The sequence below is a fragment of the Tiliqua scincoides genome, chromosome 12, assembly GCF_035046505.1.
Source record: "Tiliqua scincoides isolate rTilSci1 chromosome 12, rTilSci1.hap2, whole genome shotgun sequence".
In the NCBI taxonomy this organism is placed as follows: Eukaryota; Metazoa; Chordata; class Lepidosauria; order Squamata; family Scincidae; genus Tiliqua; species Tiliqua scincoides.
Genome location: NC_089832.1, coordinates 794,045 through 808,601, shown reverse-complemented (window position 1 = coordinate 808,601; position 14,557 = coordinate 794,045). Strand labels below are relative to the sequence as shown.

Sequence of the window (14,557 nt, the reverse complement as noted above, 5' to 3'; positions counted from 1 at the left end):
TGCAGACAATGTGGGTTCATCTTCAGGAGGGCTGAAGTGGGAATAGGTGTTGAGGAGGGTCTCCCATATAGGGTCAAGGGTCAGACTAGGGGGACTTCCAGCCCTCCACCATCCAGCCCTGCAACCCACCTGGACTCTGCCTGCAGTTTTTCCATCCCTGCTGCTATAGCAAGAGTTGGGGCAGGTAAGACACCAAGGGTTGGGCATTCTGAAATGAGGCCTGGGTGGTGGTGACTCCTGCTAGAAATTTTTCCCACTAAGAAGCAGATAACCCAAGTGGTGCACACAGTGGCCTGAACTCCTGTTCAAAAGCAAAGGCCAGAAAGCTGGGGCATGTGGGGGGGAAGCATCCGCTGAGCGTTCTACTGCCTGTCCAGAAGGGCAGAGCCATCCTTGCTGAAGCCCTGAGCTGTCCTTGCTCAGTGTGACCACATGCTAAGCTGTCATTGAGCAAGGCAGCTTCCTGGACCAGGGGTCTCCACACTGTGGCTCGGGGCCGTATCTGGCCTGTCACAAGATTCTATCTGGCCCTCAGTGCTTGTCTTTTTCGTCAGAGCATTTGCTAACGTTTGACATTTCTGCTCATGATAGATCATTTCTCGGTTTCAGCAGGGCATTATTTCTTTGTATCCCCTGGGGGCTGGGGATAAGAATAAGCCCTCAGTTTGGCTGTACTTGTAAGAGGCGACTAAACAGCCACCGGGTAGATGGGACTCGTCAGCCTGGGAAGGCAGCTCATCTGAGAGAAGGAAAACTCTGATCCCAAACCTCCACTGCCTTGTGGCTACATCCAGTTGTGGAAAAGGCTTCAGGAGTCAACCTCGAGGCAAAATCCGGAGCCGGAGTCCCTGAGGCAGTTCATGGCTGAACACAGTCACATTCTGGCAACTCCTGCGATGCCGCTGGAACCAACCGTATTGGCCTCTGCCTTTCCATTGGACCATTTCAGCGATGTGGAGAGGGGGGATTTGCTGCATGGGTAACAGCCTATCCTCCATACCTACTTTACCCAGGCTTTGCACACTGGAGAGGACACTCTGTTCCAGAACCACCATTCAGAGCGTGACACCATAGTCTTCCGAGACTGAAGGATGCCAACAACAACAACAACTATTTCTTTGTAATTGTTACATTTCTCTGTTGTTCTGAATCATATCATGCTGGTTACAATAAGACCAAAGCAAAACTTATTCATTCATTTAAATTTCATTAATTCATTTATAAAACTGAATTTTTTTGGCCCGGGAAAATGTACAAAATATACGATGTGACTATGATGTGACCCCCCCTACTGAAAAGTTTGGAGACTTCTACCCTAAACCCCTGCAAATAGACTGTGGGAAGGGAACTGGGGAATGAAGGTGCAGGAGAGAACAGCCACAAGCACGCCCGCAGCTCTGTATGAAAGGTGCGGGGGTGTAGGTCTCCCTCATGAGAAAAAGATATTTTGCACATGCTCAGAGGCAGGCTCAGCAAATGTAAGAACAATTTCTGGCAGTGGGTGTGGGAGGGCTCAACACTTGCCTTGACTGTGAAAGGGATGACACCATGTTACTGACTTGCTGTGGGCGACTGCAGCATTTCTGAGCTGCCTGCCTGCAGAGCCAGCCAGCCAGCCTGTGCCCAGAGGATTAGTGGCACTGTGACATCACAGTCCTACATCCTCCAGGCTTTCTGCTCATGGACCTCTTCCTTGCATTGTCTTGTGTGACCTTCGCCACATAGCTGGAGGCATGGAATGAAGTTTCAGGTAATGTAGTCCAACCCTCATCCAGGACCAGGTCATGTACATTTGCCCCCTTTGGAGGATGCAATCTGTGCCTGCTCGAGAGCCAGAAGAAGAGTTCAACAATAAGCAAGACACCTGGGTACACCAGCACCGTTCAAGAAGGAGCCATTCAGGTGGCTTGAGTAAGTGAGCCAAGCCACACATGACTGAAGGCAGAAGGGGCGGCAACCCAACCATGCCCTGACTTGGGAAGAACCCCTGCCTCATCCCAAATGTTGGTAATTGTGAGCATGGAAGAAAGCCTGCCAGCATCCTCCCAAACCTCACTGCAAATCTGAGGGCAAACAGGAGTAAGTCAGCAGAGGGGAGGGGTGCCAACAGGAACACCCTGAATTCTGGTGGTCCAGCCGGACAGAAAGGTGACATCACCAGCAGCCAATCCGAGGCTTGGGATTCTCTCCAGGGTTGTCATGGCAACAGCTGTGCTGTTCCAAGTTCTGCACTGCTGGATCTCTTGTGCGCCAAGGATGGGTCAGGAAGCCCATTGGCCAAGCCCAGGCCCTGCCGGGAAGGGGAATGAGAAACACCTGGAAGGAGGCAGGCAGGCAGCAGCAGATGACAGCTCCTTGGGAGGGTGGGCCTCCTGCAGACTGCTGCAAAGAAGAATTCAGGGCCACCCCAGCTCCAGTCCGGCTTCTCCCCCACCTCCAGACTCTCACTACCACCAGCACTCAACTTGCTATTTCTGGCTCAGGCTCAGGTTGCCGATATTTTGATTGCCCCTTAAAGCTGTGCCGTGAACAACCCGCTCCAGGCACTGAAGTTGAGTCTCACGTCTTGCTGATTTCTGCCCACTGAGCTGTAATTCAAGGCGCAGAAGCAAGCCAGGTGGTTTTGCAGCACTCTGTCTGGGAGGTGCACCGTGAAAATGCTGTGCAGCCTGGCACCTGAGTTCGCTGGCATAAGGTGTTTGTCAGAGGTGCTCCCTGGGCACCTCGGCCTCTTGAGGATAGGTGGGTGGCAACAGGGGAAAGGAAAAGGCCTTCTCTGTTGTGATACCCCATCTTTGGAACTCCTTAGGAGGTTTACCTTCCTAAAGGACAGGAAATCTTTAAAAATAAAAATCCTCACTGCAGGGCAGGCAGAGAACAGCTTATCCCACCACTGCAGCTCCATGCAAGAAAAGTCCCCCCCTTTGCAGTCCCAGGTCACCTCCTCTGGCCTACCACCCCAAAGCAAGTGCTGTGGCTGCCCTCCTACTGGAGCCACCTTGAGTTGCACTCCCTGACCTGAGCTGTTCAGCTAAGCTTTGAGCCAGGAATGTCCCAGCTCAGGGCAGATGCGCAAATGCCCTCACCCCAGCTCTTTCCATGGCTCCTTTCTCGGTCTGCTCCCACAGCACAAGATTCCACTGGACACTCTTTGGTTGTGCACAAGTGTGGCAGGAATGGCTGGCTCTTCCCAGGAGGACAGTGGCTCCCACCGCCAGTTGCCTGCTGCCATTGCACCTGGAAACACTGGGGGGCAGTGCCGCCTCAAGAACAGACACTCTTATCTCGGGAGTCCTTTGGAGCAATGCTTCACCCAGCCTTCCTCCTGGATGGAATCTGCCCTGGAGAGGAAATGGCAGGATCTGCCAGGCTTTGCTTGAACCCCCACCCACACGTAAATTGGATCCAGGTGGGAAACAGTGGCGCAAGGTAGAGAGAGCCAAACACTTTCTCATTCCAGGACTGGCATTTCACGAGTGTGCTGATATACAGCCGAGATACCAAGGACTGGTGATCTGATCACAAGCCTCTCCAGCTGGCCTGCAGACCTGCACACAAGGCAGCCCACTCCGTTCCATGCTAAGGCCGAGGAGGCAGCAAACAGCACCAGGCTGATCCTGGCAAAGGGACGTAAGAAGTAGTCAAGAGAGAGCTATCAGCCTAGGCCTGGGCAAGTTGCACCAGGAGCAGCCTGCAGGGGCCCAGTGAGGAAATAGGTGCTATTTCAGTGCCTGCTCTAGATTAGGCGAGTATTTGGGTATTTGGCCTTTCATCTGGAGCAGGGGTGCCCAAACCCCGGCCCTGGGGCCACTTGCGGCCCTCGAGGCCTCTCAATGCGGCCCTCAGGGAGCTCCCAGTCTCCAATGAGGCTCTGGCCCTCCGGTGATTTGTTGGAGTCCACACTGGTCCAATGCAACTGCTCTCAGTGTGAGGGCAACTGTTTGACGTCTCGGTGAGCTGTGGGATGAGGGCTCCCTCCACTGCTTGCTGTTTCACATCTGTGATGCAGTAGTGGCAGCAAAGGAAAGGCCAGCCTTGCTTTGTGCAAGGCCTTTTATAGGCCTTGAGCTATTGCAAAACCTTCATTCACTCATATAAGTTCATCTTTAATATATTCGTTTATGTAAACATATGTAAATTTATTCAAATTTGAAATGTAAATTAATTCTTTTTTTCCCCAGCCCGTGACACAGTGTCAGAGAGCCAATATGGCCCTCCTGCCAAAAACTTTGGACACCCCTGATCTGGAGTCTCTGCATGAGCAGACCACCCAGACCTGATCCACCCAGGAGAACCACAGGAGGAAAGGGGTGGCTATTGCCATTTGGTGGCCTTCCAAATGTGCTGCCAAATGTACTGAAGCCCATGGACACGAAAGGTGAAATAAGTTTGTTACCTGACAGGTGCTCATCACTGGGTTCACTCCTTGGGCGCTTTCTCAAGGCATCCCCAGATGAACACCACGGTGATTGTCCCTTGTCAGAACTGAGACACCACCTTGTGTCTTCTTTCGCTGCCCAAAACATGAAATGACAAGGGAGGGACTTCAAAAGAAGCGGCTTTTGAAATATTTGAGCTTTTCTGTCAGATTAAAGCTGCTCTTGAGCAGTTTATGTAAAAATTGTGTTGTGGAAGTGGCAAATATTTGTTGAAATGTCTAATTTTTGTCTAAATTTTTTAACTGAAGGTGTGTGATGAAACTGTTAACAGGTGTGTTTGCTGTGGATGATTTTCCGTCCAATTTCCCTCCAATACCTAAGGGAGGGTACTAATACTAAAAAGGGGGGCCAAGCAAGTGGACAGCTGGGGAGGCAGGGCCAAAGGGAAGGTCTCCAGGTCTGAGGGATGCTCTCTCTCTCTCTCTCTCTCTCTCTCTCTCTCTCCTGCTGCATGCTCCAGACTGGGCAGGACAGGGAGAGCCATGTGGGAAGCAGAGTGAAAGCTGCTTGGGAAATAGAGCCCCAGGGAGAGAGAGAGAAGGGACCCAAAAAAGCCAGATGCAGATTTTGTTGTATGTTTTTTGTCCTTCCCATCCAGAAGTTGAGAGCTCTTGTCCCCTCAGCTCGGGCTGGGCTGAGTAGGATCCAGCAGGACCTGCCCCAATAAGGAACTTTTATTTGCAAGAACTCAAGCCTGTCTGAACTGTTTTTTCCCCCCCTCACCTGTTAAGTAAACCTTTTTGCTTGAAACCTCTATCTGTTCTGGGATCAGTGGATTTGTCAGCCTCCCTGCTCTGCAGGTTTCCCTGGCAGAGTGAGAGCATTTTGATAACCTTGCATAGCATTCTTGGGGAAGGGTTTTGCCCAAGGAACCCCTCTGAGAACCAGATCTCTTGGGCTGGTGGCAGTGGGCTAGATCAACCAAGTCTTGTTCCACCAAACTGATTGGAAGAGTGGGGGACGAGAAGGGAGTGAGTGCTTGGCACTAGGCATCACTACCCTGGAGCAGTGGGTGGGTGCTGGAAGTCCCCCTTCTCTTTCATGACAAGGCGTATGGCCTAGGGGCTATTAAGTCTAAATATACTTGAAGCTTGAATAGAGCTGTCACTGCAGGAAGCCCTTCTGATGTGGAGCTGATGTGGAGTATTGGAGTGCAAGAGGGAGCGGCCTGCCTGTCATCCTGGAGCCCGGCCAGGCTGCCCCCCTGCCCGCCTCAGCAGCCCTCATACCTAGTAGGCATCAGATATTAGGGAGCCCAAATGGAGCAGAATACGTGCTGGAATCCCTAGCATGTATGCACTACTGAAACAGAGACGCCTGTGTTGGCTCGGTCATGTCGTGAGAATGGATGATGGCCGGATCCCAAAGGATCTCCTCTATGGAGAACTCGTGCAAGGAAAGCGCCCTACAGGTAGACCACAGCTGTGATACAAGGACATCTGCAAGAGGGATCTGAAGGCCTTAGGAGTGGACCTCAACAGGTGGGAAACCCTGGCCTCTGAGTGGCCCGCTTGGAGGCAGGCTGTGCAGCATGGCCTTTCCCAGTTTGAAGAGACACTTGGCCAACAGTCTGAGGCTAAGAGGCAAAGAAGGAAGGCCCACAGCCAGGGAGACAGACCAGGGACAGACTGCACTTGCTCCCAGTGTGGAAGGGATTGTCACTCCCGAATCGGCCTTTTCAGCCACACTAGACGCTGTGCCAGAACCACCTCTCAGAGCGCGATACCAGAGTCTTTCGAGACTGAAGGTTGCCAAAAGACTAAATGGAGCAGACTGCGCCTCCACACAGGTTGTCCACTGTGACTCCCCCCTCCCCAACACAGAAACTGAAACAGCGACAGCTTGAGGAAGCTCATGCATGAGAAAGTGGAGCACTTTCTCCAAAGAGAGCAAGCCTCCAAAATGCACCTGCCCAAAGTCCTCACCCATATCCGTTGGGGAGCTGTGAGTCAACATCCAAAGACCTGAGTTGCCTGTGGGTTGGAGTCCCCATGTCTGAACGTGCTTATGGTACATGTGTGCCCGAGTCCACATGGTGGCAACAGTGGAGTCAAGGCATCAGAAGACAACGTTCACATCCAGTTGATAAATGGTGCAGTGCTGGGCTGATGCTTCTTGTGCATCTGTTCAAGGCCTGGGAGCCCTGCTAGGGGAGGCAGCAGCATCTCGGGCCTTTGCTCTGTGCCCTGAAAGGCCTGCACAGTAAGCAGACATGCATTAAGTGAAGCTCCCACCATAAGCGCACACACTACCAGTCACCACAGTGAGAGGAACAGGAGCACAGGCAGAAAAAAGCAGGCACACCACATGCTACTTCCTTGATTTTGAGGAACCGTTTGCATTCTCATAGGTTGCATATTTCCCACCCACCACTGCAGTGCTGGAGGGGAAGCAGACAGGTGGTTTAGCAACTTCCTCCTGGCTGGGGATATTTTGGGCTCAGTCACATGATCAAAAGAAGCCATTTCCGTGGTTCCAGAATAAGCATCCAGAGAGACACAATCTCTTCCTCCATTTGACCATGACCCAGACTGAAGAGAGATCTGAGCCTTATCCAGGGCAGATGGTGTCTTGCAAAGGGCTGAGGTGTGAGCTGGGTGGACAAGCCATCAGGGGTGCAGTTCCTCTGCCTTCCTGGCAGTTCAGGGAGGGAAGAAAGGAATTTCCCTTCTGTCCCTGCTGCTTCTCCCAGCATGGGGATCTGGGGCTGGTGGGAGCTGCAGTGGTTCTGTGCCAGCTGCAGGTTGTTGGAAGCCCACAGTGGACCTTCTTGCAATACGAGGGGGGCCATGGCACCCCTATTCCTCCCATGGCATAAGTGGTTTGTGAACAGAAAACTAGCCCTGCTGGATTTTTAGCCCAGGATCCTGTCTCTGACAATAGCTGACCAAGTGCCTCCAGGAAGCTCACAGGCTGGATACCCAGGCAAAGGCTTCCCACTATTGCCATTGCTGAGTACTCCTACAGATATACTGCCTCTGACTGTGGAGGTTTCACTTGGCAATCACAGCTGGTCCCTTGTGGCAGATGATGCCTCTGGACCAGGCCAGGCCCTGTGCTGTGAGAGCAGCTAGATGGAGTGGTGGACCTTCCCCTGGAGACCTCCCCTTGGCCCAACCTGCAGTGGCATATCTAGGGTGTGGCGAGTGGGGACATCTGACGTGGGCACCACTTGAAGGGGGACACTGGGCATGGACTTATCCATATTCTGCTGATTGTATGCTTCCACACCACCACCACCAATGGTGCATTTTTGCACAAGTTTCAGGGGACCTCCAAGAAGAGGTAAATGAACACTTTTTTTTTTTAGGAGGGCTTAGTATCTGCAGATCTTTGCTTAAAATCCCTTGATGGACAGGGTGGCTTCACAACTCATGATCTATTCTCTGTTTGGAGAGAGGCACAATTTCAGTGCTTGCCATGGGTGCCATTTTCCCTAGATATGCCACTGCCACCCTGCCCTGAGGCAGGATGTGGTGGTGACAGTCTCCTGGGGACTGGTGGGGGCTTCCCAGGGCCTGCAGGGAGGGGGTAACCATGACGAGGTACAGCTACTGAAAAATCCACCCCTGGAGCTGCAACTGGGGAACTTCCTCCACCCCACCCCTTTGCAGCTGACGCTGACTTCTTTCCTCCGCGAAGCGTCAAGACTTCCTGGTGGTGCAGGGCTGGGTATGCGTATGTGGGGAGCGGAGGCCGAAGTGCTCCTTCAGAGCCTCCGCTGCAGGTGTGTGGGGGGTTAGCTTCTGAGTCAAGTCTCCCTCCCCAGGCAGCTCCACTCCCAGCTATGGAGACCAGCCCTTCCCTGGTGCTCCAGCCTGACAAGGCAGACCTTCTCCTAGCCCATCTAGAGAGGCAGAGTCTCCCTGTGGACTTCGCCCTGGATTTGGAAGACCAGATTCCCAGCAGGCTCAGTGTGGTGACGCTTCCCAGGTGGGTCAAGGAACACCTCCCGGGGGGAGGGGCTGGTCATCTGGGATCACTGAGGAGTTTAGGCTGGACTCACTTGTATGTCTATATGTGTTAGAGGCGACTGAGGTCTTCTGCTGTAAACCTGATTATTTCTCCATCACTCCCTCCCTCCCTCCTTTTCCTAACCTGCTAATTGACTTGGAGACTACAACAGAAGATGGAGGCTACACAGCCTCTTGGGTAGCTGTCCTTCATTAGAACCCAGGGCAATCCTGGCCCCTGAAGCCCCATTTTTAAGATGCCTGCAGTGGTTCCTGGAAGGTCCTTGGGTCAATGTGCAACTGTTCCAGGGCCAAAGGCCAATGTGATCTGGGCTAATGGATGCCTAAACTCTTGAGGCTGAGGAGCCCCACTCAAATCCACAGAGCTTGTGGGCAGCCGCTGTGTCCTTGGGCCAATCACTATAGCCAGCCTCATGGGATGGGGCTGAGAACCTGACCAGCCAAGTAAAACCAAACCTTCTAAGGGGCAAACCGGGGGGGGGCAGGTCTGCAGGTATTCCCCCCAAAGACTGGAGAAGTCTCCGAGGAGCCAGCCAGTGCCTCACAAAATAAGTTTGCAACACGTCGGCGAACTGAGCCTGGGAAATTCCCCGGGGAAGATGAAGAACTTGGTGATGATGTCATTGGGCTTTTTGGATTTCAGTGAGATTGAACGACGGCTTCGTGCAAGGACTTCTTGCGATCTGGAGCTTAATCTTCTATGTTTAAGTCACCCTAAAATAAGCAGGGCTGGGGCGGCAGGCTGCAGGTCAGGCTCTGGCTCTTGGCGAAAGGAGGCTGGTCCCTGGTTGCGCCTCCCTGCCCCAAACTATGCCTCGAGGTGTGCACATCTCTCCACTTCTAGGCAGGATCCTCCCCAAGCACATGTGAGAGCAGCGGTGCCTGAGAGGAGAGACTCCGAGGAGATGGTCACCTACATCTCTGAGAACACCACTGTGACTTCGGCGGACGAGGAGAAGCTCCTCCTGCTCAACAAGAACACAGAACTGCGGCGAATCAACAAGGAGGTGAGCAGGGAGTGGTAAGGGGCAGAATTGTCCCCCTGAGGTGCCTGGGGAGGGGCTGCCCAGGAACTGAGAGGACTTGGAGGGACAAACCCAGAGAGCCTGCGGGATTGAGACTGGGTCAGGAGAAGGCAGGGAAGAGGCCAAGCCAGGAATGAACCGAGAGAGGCTGGATCTGGCAAAGGAAGGAAGCCAAACAGGGTCTTGGGGGGGGGCAAGAGGAGAAGGGCATCGCCTCCTTGGCCTGGTTTGCTGCCACTTGCCACACTCTGCTCTTCCACTTGCTGTGCCAAGGCAAGAATGTCAAGGCTGAAGCAGGTTTTGCAGAGGGACCTTTCTGCTGCAAGGAGGTGACCTGTGGTGCCCCCCCCCCTGGAATTTCTCTCTCTTCGGAGCCTTCTAGACTGACTGTGTCTGCTCTGGCTAAGGAGAGGCCACAACTGAGAGGGAAAGGGTGGTCCAACCCGGGGCCTCCAGGCATGTGCAGAAAGCAGTGCTCTGCACACAGAGGGGCAGTGCACCCCAGGGCTGTTCCTCCCCACTTCAGCGGCCCTGCTGTGGCCTCCCTGCCTTTCACAGGCACCCTGTCCATCTTTTGCAGCTGATGAAGCTCAACCAGGAGTGGGACTCAGTTTACCACTCCACCACCCGGGGGCTGGAGCACAGACTGGGAGTGCTGCAGGAGAAGGCGAGCGCCCTCGCGGCACAGGCCCAGAAGCTCTCCCTGAAGCTCGAGCACGAACAGGTGAGGCTGCAGGTGCAGCACTTTCCCACCACCCTCCCTCCCTGCTGGGGCCACAGACCAAGAAGCAGCTCTGGAGAGCGAAAGGGGGCCGGCCTCGCCCGAGGAGGTCCCAGAAGGGGCTGCCTGGCCTCCTCACACTCCAGCAGTGTCACCTGCTGAGCGGCTCTGCAAGGCCTCAGGTGGAGGGGGGTCTTCATTGCTAGAGACGGTGGGAGCTGAGCCTGGGCCCGCTGAGCTACAGCCACGTCCCCAAGACCTGGAACCCTTGCTGGGCATGCAAGCGAGGGGTGAGAGCAGCCGGGAAACCCCAGGCCGAACTACCCAGCCTCGCAGTGGCTGCAGGTCTCTGGGAAAGCTTCCTCTGATGCACCGTCCTCTCCACCACAGAGCACACGGGAATACTATGAGCAGGCCCTCTTCCAGGAGCTGAAGCGGAGCCAGGCCCTGCAGGACTACGTGACACAACTGGAAGGACGGCGCCCTCCAGGCCAGGAGGTCCAGGTGCCAGTGCGGGTCAGGGGGGCAGGAGCTGCTCAGAGGTGGCTTTCAGGCCTCATGGGAGCAGAATTGGGGGGGGGAAGCTGCTGCCCAGTACTCAGGTCAACAGCCCACCCGCAAGTCCAGCACTTCTCTGGCCAGCAGCAGCATTGCACAGGAACGCTCTTGACCATGTCAGCACAGGGTGGGGCCCATCTTGGCCGGTCCCGTCAGCGCAGACTGGCAGAGGCTCTGCAGGGGTTTACCTCTGCTGGGGCCTTCTGCCTGCAAACAGGGCTGGCTCCACCCTGGGCAGAGGCCCTCCTTCCCCTGCTTCTTCCCCAGTCACCCCAGGCTCCTTTTGATTGGAAATGCCTACGATTGAAGCTGGGGGCTTCCGCAAGCAAGACATGTCTGTCCAGCTCAGTTGGATGTTGTGCCTTGACACTGGACTCCACCCTGCACTGTCCCCAGGGACCAGGACGCGCGCATAGAAGCAACTGCCTGGCTCCCATTCGCATTCACCCGTGCAGAGAGAGGTGCATCTGCTGATTCCTTACACAGAACTGCTCGGGGAGGCAACTCCCTCTCTCTCTGAGATCCCCCAATGACAGCTGGGCTCCAAAGGGGCTTGGGGCTTAGGGGTGGGCTGCCTGCACTGGCTTCTGTCCTGAAAGCCTTCCATCCCTCCTTTAGGAGTGCAGAGCACTGCTGCCCCTCCCCTGGGAGGAATGCCCAGCTCCCGCCGGGCAGCCCAACCTTGCTGAAAGGAGCGTGATGGGGAATGCAGTGAACCAGCGCAAGGAGGTGTTTCTCAACAAGGCCGGCAGCAGCAAAGACTCCGCAGCCCAGGAGCACCCATTCTGTGCTGCCCAACAGAGCCTGGCTAGCACCGAGAAGGAGGTCACCGACCTCAGGGTGCAGCTGGAGGCCCTCAGGTGTCAGGTAAGGCCCCAAACGGAGGGGAAGGACTTGGGCAGCAGCTGCAGCAGCCAAAGGGGCTCCCTTCCCCAACCCCCCTCTGTGGATGAAGCTTCAGGACGAGGAGTGCCAGACTAGAGCCATGGACTGCTCTGTCAATAGGCAGGGCAGTCTCAGGCTCCCAGGAAGAGCCCGGCTAGTGCAGATCGCAGGCAGCTCTCCTGGTTCTGTTTCCAGTTCCACCAGGGACCAGCCAGATTGCTCCAGGAAGCCCAGACACAGCACAGGCAGGCCAGAGTCACTTCCTCCTGGTTGCTCTCCAGCAGCCAGGAAAATGTACAGAGAAGAGCAACTGGCCTGGGGCAGCTCCCTTCTGAGGAAAGACTACAGTGTTTGGAGCTCTTCAGTCTCTAGAAAAAAGGCGCCTGAGGGGGGACATGACTGAGACATACAAAATGATGAGCGGATAGAGAGATGCTGTTTTCCCTCTCACACAGCACCAGAACCATCCATGAAAAGTGAGAGTTGGTTGAGGTAGGAGAAACAAAAGCAAGTACAGGTCCAACCTTGTTATGCATGGATTTGACTCAACACAAATGGCCACTGGAAAGGAGAAGGAATGCTGATCCCTGGAGAAGGGGGAAAAATGCATCCCTTTAAAACCAGTTTTAAAAACTGTTTTTCTTACTGTTGCAGAGAGACAGACATGCAAGCTATTACAGGTATAACCTAATTATCAACAGATTTTTCACCTGTGGTTTTATCTCACCATGATGAGAAGGGCCCTTTAAATTAAAGGAAAATGGTTTAACAATAGCCTCATTAATGTGAGAGGGCAACCAGCTGACAATCCATCAATCATTCTCTCTCCAGGCACTTAGAACAGCTTCACTCCAAGGTGAGTGACCCTCCCTTCCCCCTGAGCAGGTGAAAGAAAGATAATCTGCAGGTCTATTGTTGTCTCAAGTGCTCCCTGAGGTATCTGGTAGGCCACAGTGAGATACAGGAAGCTAGACCAGATAGGCCTTTGGCCTGAACTAGCGGGGCTCTTCTTATGTTCTTAACTGGTATCCAGGAGTAGATTGCCTCTGAACATGAAGGCCCCACATAGCCATCAGGACTAGAAGCTATCAGTGGACTTTCCTTCCTCCCATTTTCCTATGAAAAGCCACCTTAAGCTGGTGGCCATGAATTTCATCAGTTCACTCAGGTTATTCTGCAAAAAAGCCCACCAGTGAGTCTCATTGGATGACCCCAAGTTCTGGAACTGAGAGGAGGGAAAACCAGGAAAAGCCAGACACTTGGGCAGGAGTTCTAGGGTGCCCAGATACATCAGGTGCAGAGAGTGAGGGGGTGCTCGAAACACCTGCTGCATTTAAGGCAGAAATCACCCTGTCTGTGTGCACACCCATCCTGCTTGCAGCAATGTAAGGCATTAATTCAATAAGTGAAGCTCTCCTAGCTTTGGATATCCATGCTGGGTAAAACTGCACCTATTTGATGTCTTGGGTACTGCTGAGAAAAGGTCAGGAGGCCTGCCTGGAAAAAGGTGGGAAAGAGCCTCAAACCCTATGCCAAAGTCTTGCCAATAGCAGCCTGCACTGCTCTGCCCTCTTTGCAGACAGAAATCTACAAGGCAGATTACAGGATGGAGCAAAAGGACCGGCAGCGAATCAAAGCTGAGAACATGAAATTGCGGAGGAAGGAGGAGGAGATGAGGCAGCAGATGACCCTGCTAGAAGAGCAGGTAGGTCCACCTCTGGACTTCCAGAGCTGGGGAAGCAAAAGCTGGAGCCCGTTGGCCAGGCACTTCCTCTAGGCTGAGAACAACAGTGGACAAAAGGGGGGGGAGAAGAGTGTGTTGACTGCATAAAGGACTCTGCCCCCTGCCCAGCCCTGCCTTCTGCCCCACGAGGGGAGGGGACAGAGGGGCACAAGCATTTGCTGCCATCCTGCTCCCTACCACTATGACCCCACTAAGCTGTTGTGATCTGTGTTAAAAAACAAAATCCAAATGCTTGGATGTTGTCTCAAAATTTTACAAATGCACTTGGAGAACAGAACAGGCAGTGGGCAGGCCAGCAAAGGCTGAATACCTGCTCAGGCTCTTTCTGCTTTGTCCAGCTGAAGATCTTCGAGGATGACTTCTGGAGGGAGCGCTCAGACAAGCAAATGCTGCAGCGGCTGCTGAAGACCAAGACCCCCCGGGCCAAGGAGCCCACTCTGGTCCATCGCTGCAACAGCCCTGAGAAAGCCCCAGCCCCCACTGCTGCCCTCCCCAGGCGTGGCTCCTGCCCCTGCAGCTGTCATGGCAAAGAACACAGCCCATGCCAGGGGAAGCACAACTGACACCTGCATCAGCCTCCCTCTTCTGAAGAGCCCAGGAAGCTCCAGAGAGGTGGTGAGGCAGAAACTGCCCAGGCCAGGAAAAGACTTCTGGAGCCTGCTGTGGCTGCCATACCCTGCCCTTGGGGCTTGCCCCCCCCTGAGGGGGCAGCAGCCCACCTTCCAAGGGCAGAGCAGGCCTCCAGCTAAGCACATCCCCGGCCAGCACCTTCCACCACTGGAGCAGGACTGCGATGACACTGCAAGGCAGAATTGCCCTGCCCTCCACCCCAGCCCTTGAGCAAGGAAAGGCACGCTCTCCCCCCGCTCCGCCCCGCCCCACCCAGCACCCTGCCTGCCACTGCCCTGTTCTGGTCCTTGGCAGATGTTGGGGGGTTCTGTGAGCAGCAGTGTAGTGAGCCTGGCTGCCACCCTAAAACTGACCATAGCAGAATTTCATGTGAACTGGCACTCACCTCTACCAAGGGAAGGTAGAGAAACCGCCAAGTTGGTACCAGAAACCACCAAGTCTTCTTGAAGCCCTTTAAATGCTACCAAGTTACTGTTCTTGTTGCAACACGGTAAGGCCACTGGCCCCTGATAATGGCCCAAGAGGAGGAACCCAATGGGCTGCGTCTCCAGAGGGATCCCAGCCCACCCACTTGGCCAGAT

The 14,557-nt window shown here is 54.3% G+C and overlaps 1 protein-coding gene across 2 annotated transcripts; it reads left to right on the top strand.

The window, feature by feature from the left end:
• Window positions 1-8,083: 8,083 nt before the first annotated feature.
• LOC136663233 (TNFAIP3-interacting protein 1-like) lies at window positions 8,084-14,546 on the top strand. Of its 2 annotated transcripts, none has more exons than XM_066640218.1 (7): window positions 8,084-8,166; window positions 9,258-9,420; window positions 10,019-10,162; window positions 10,550-10,663; window positions 11,336-11,584; window positions 13,182-13,307; window positions 13,685-14,546. In XM_066640218.1, exons 1-7 carry the CDS (start codon window positions 8,114-8,116, stop codon window positions 13,907-13,909), a joined length of 1,074 nt encoding a protein of 357 aa, XP_066496315.1. In that variant the 5' UTR covers window positions 8,084-8,113; the 3' UTR covers window positions 13,910-14,546. The 2 variants fall into 2 exon arrangements, with proteins under 2 accessions (XP_066496315.1, XP_066496313.1); XM_066640216.1 differs by having other exon boundaries at window positions 8,161-8,372.
• The last annotated feature ends 11 nt before the right edge of the window (window positions 14,547-14,557 follow it).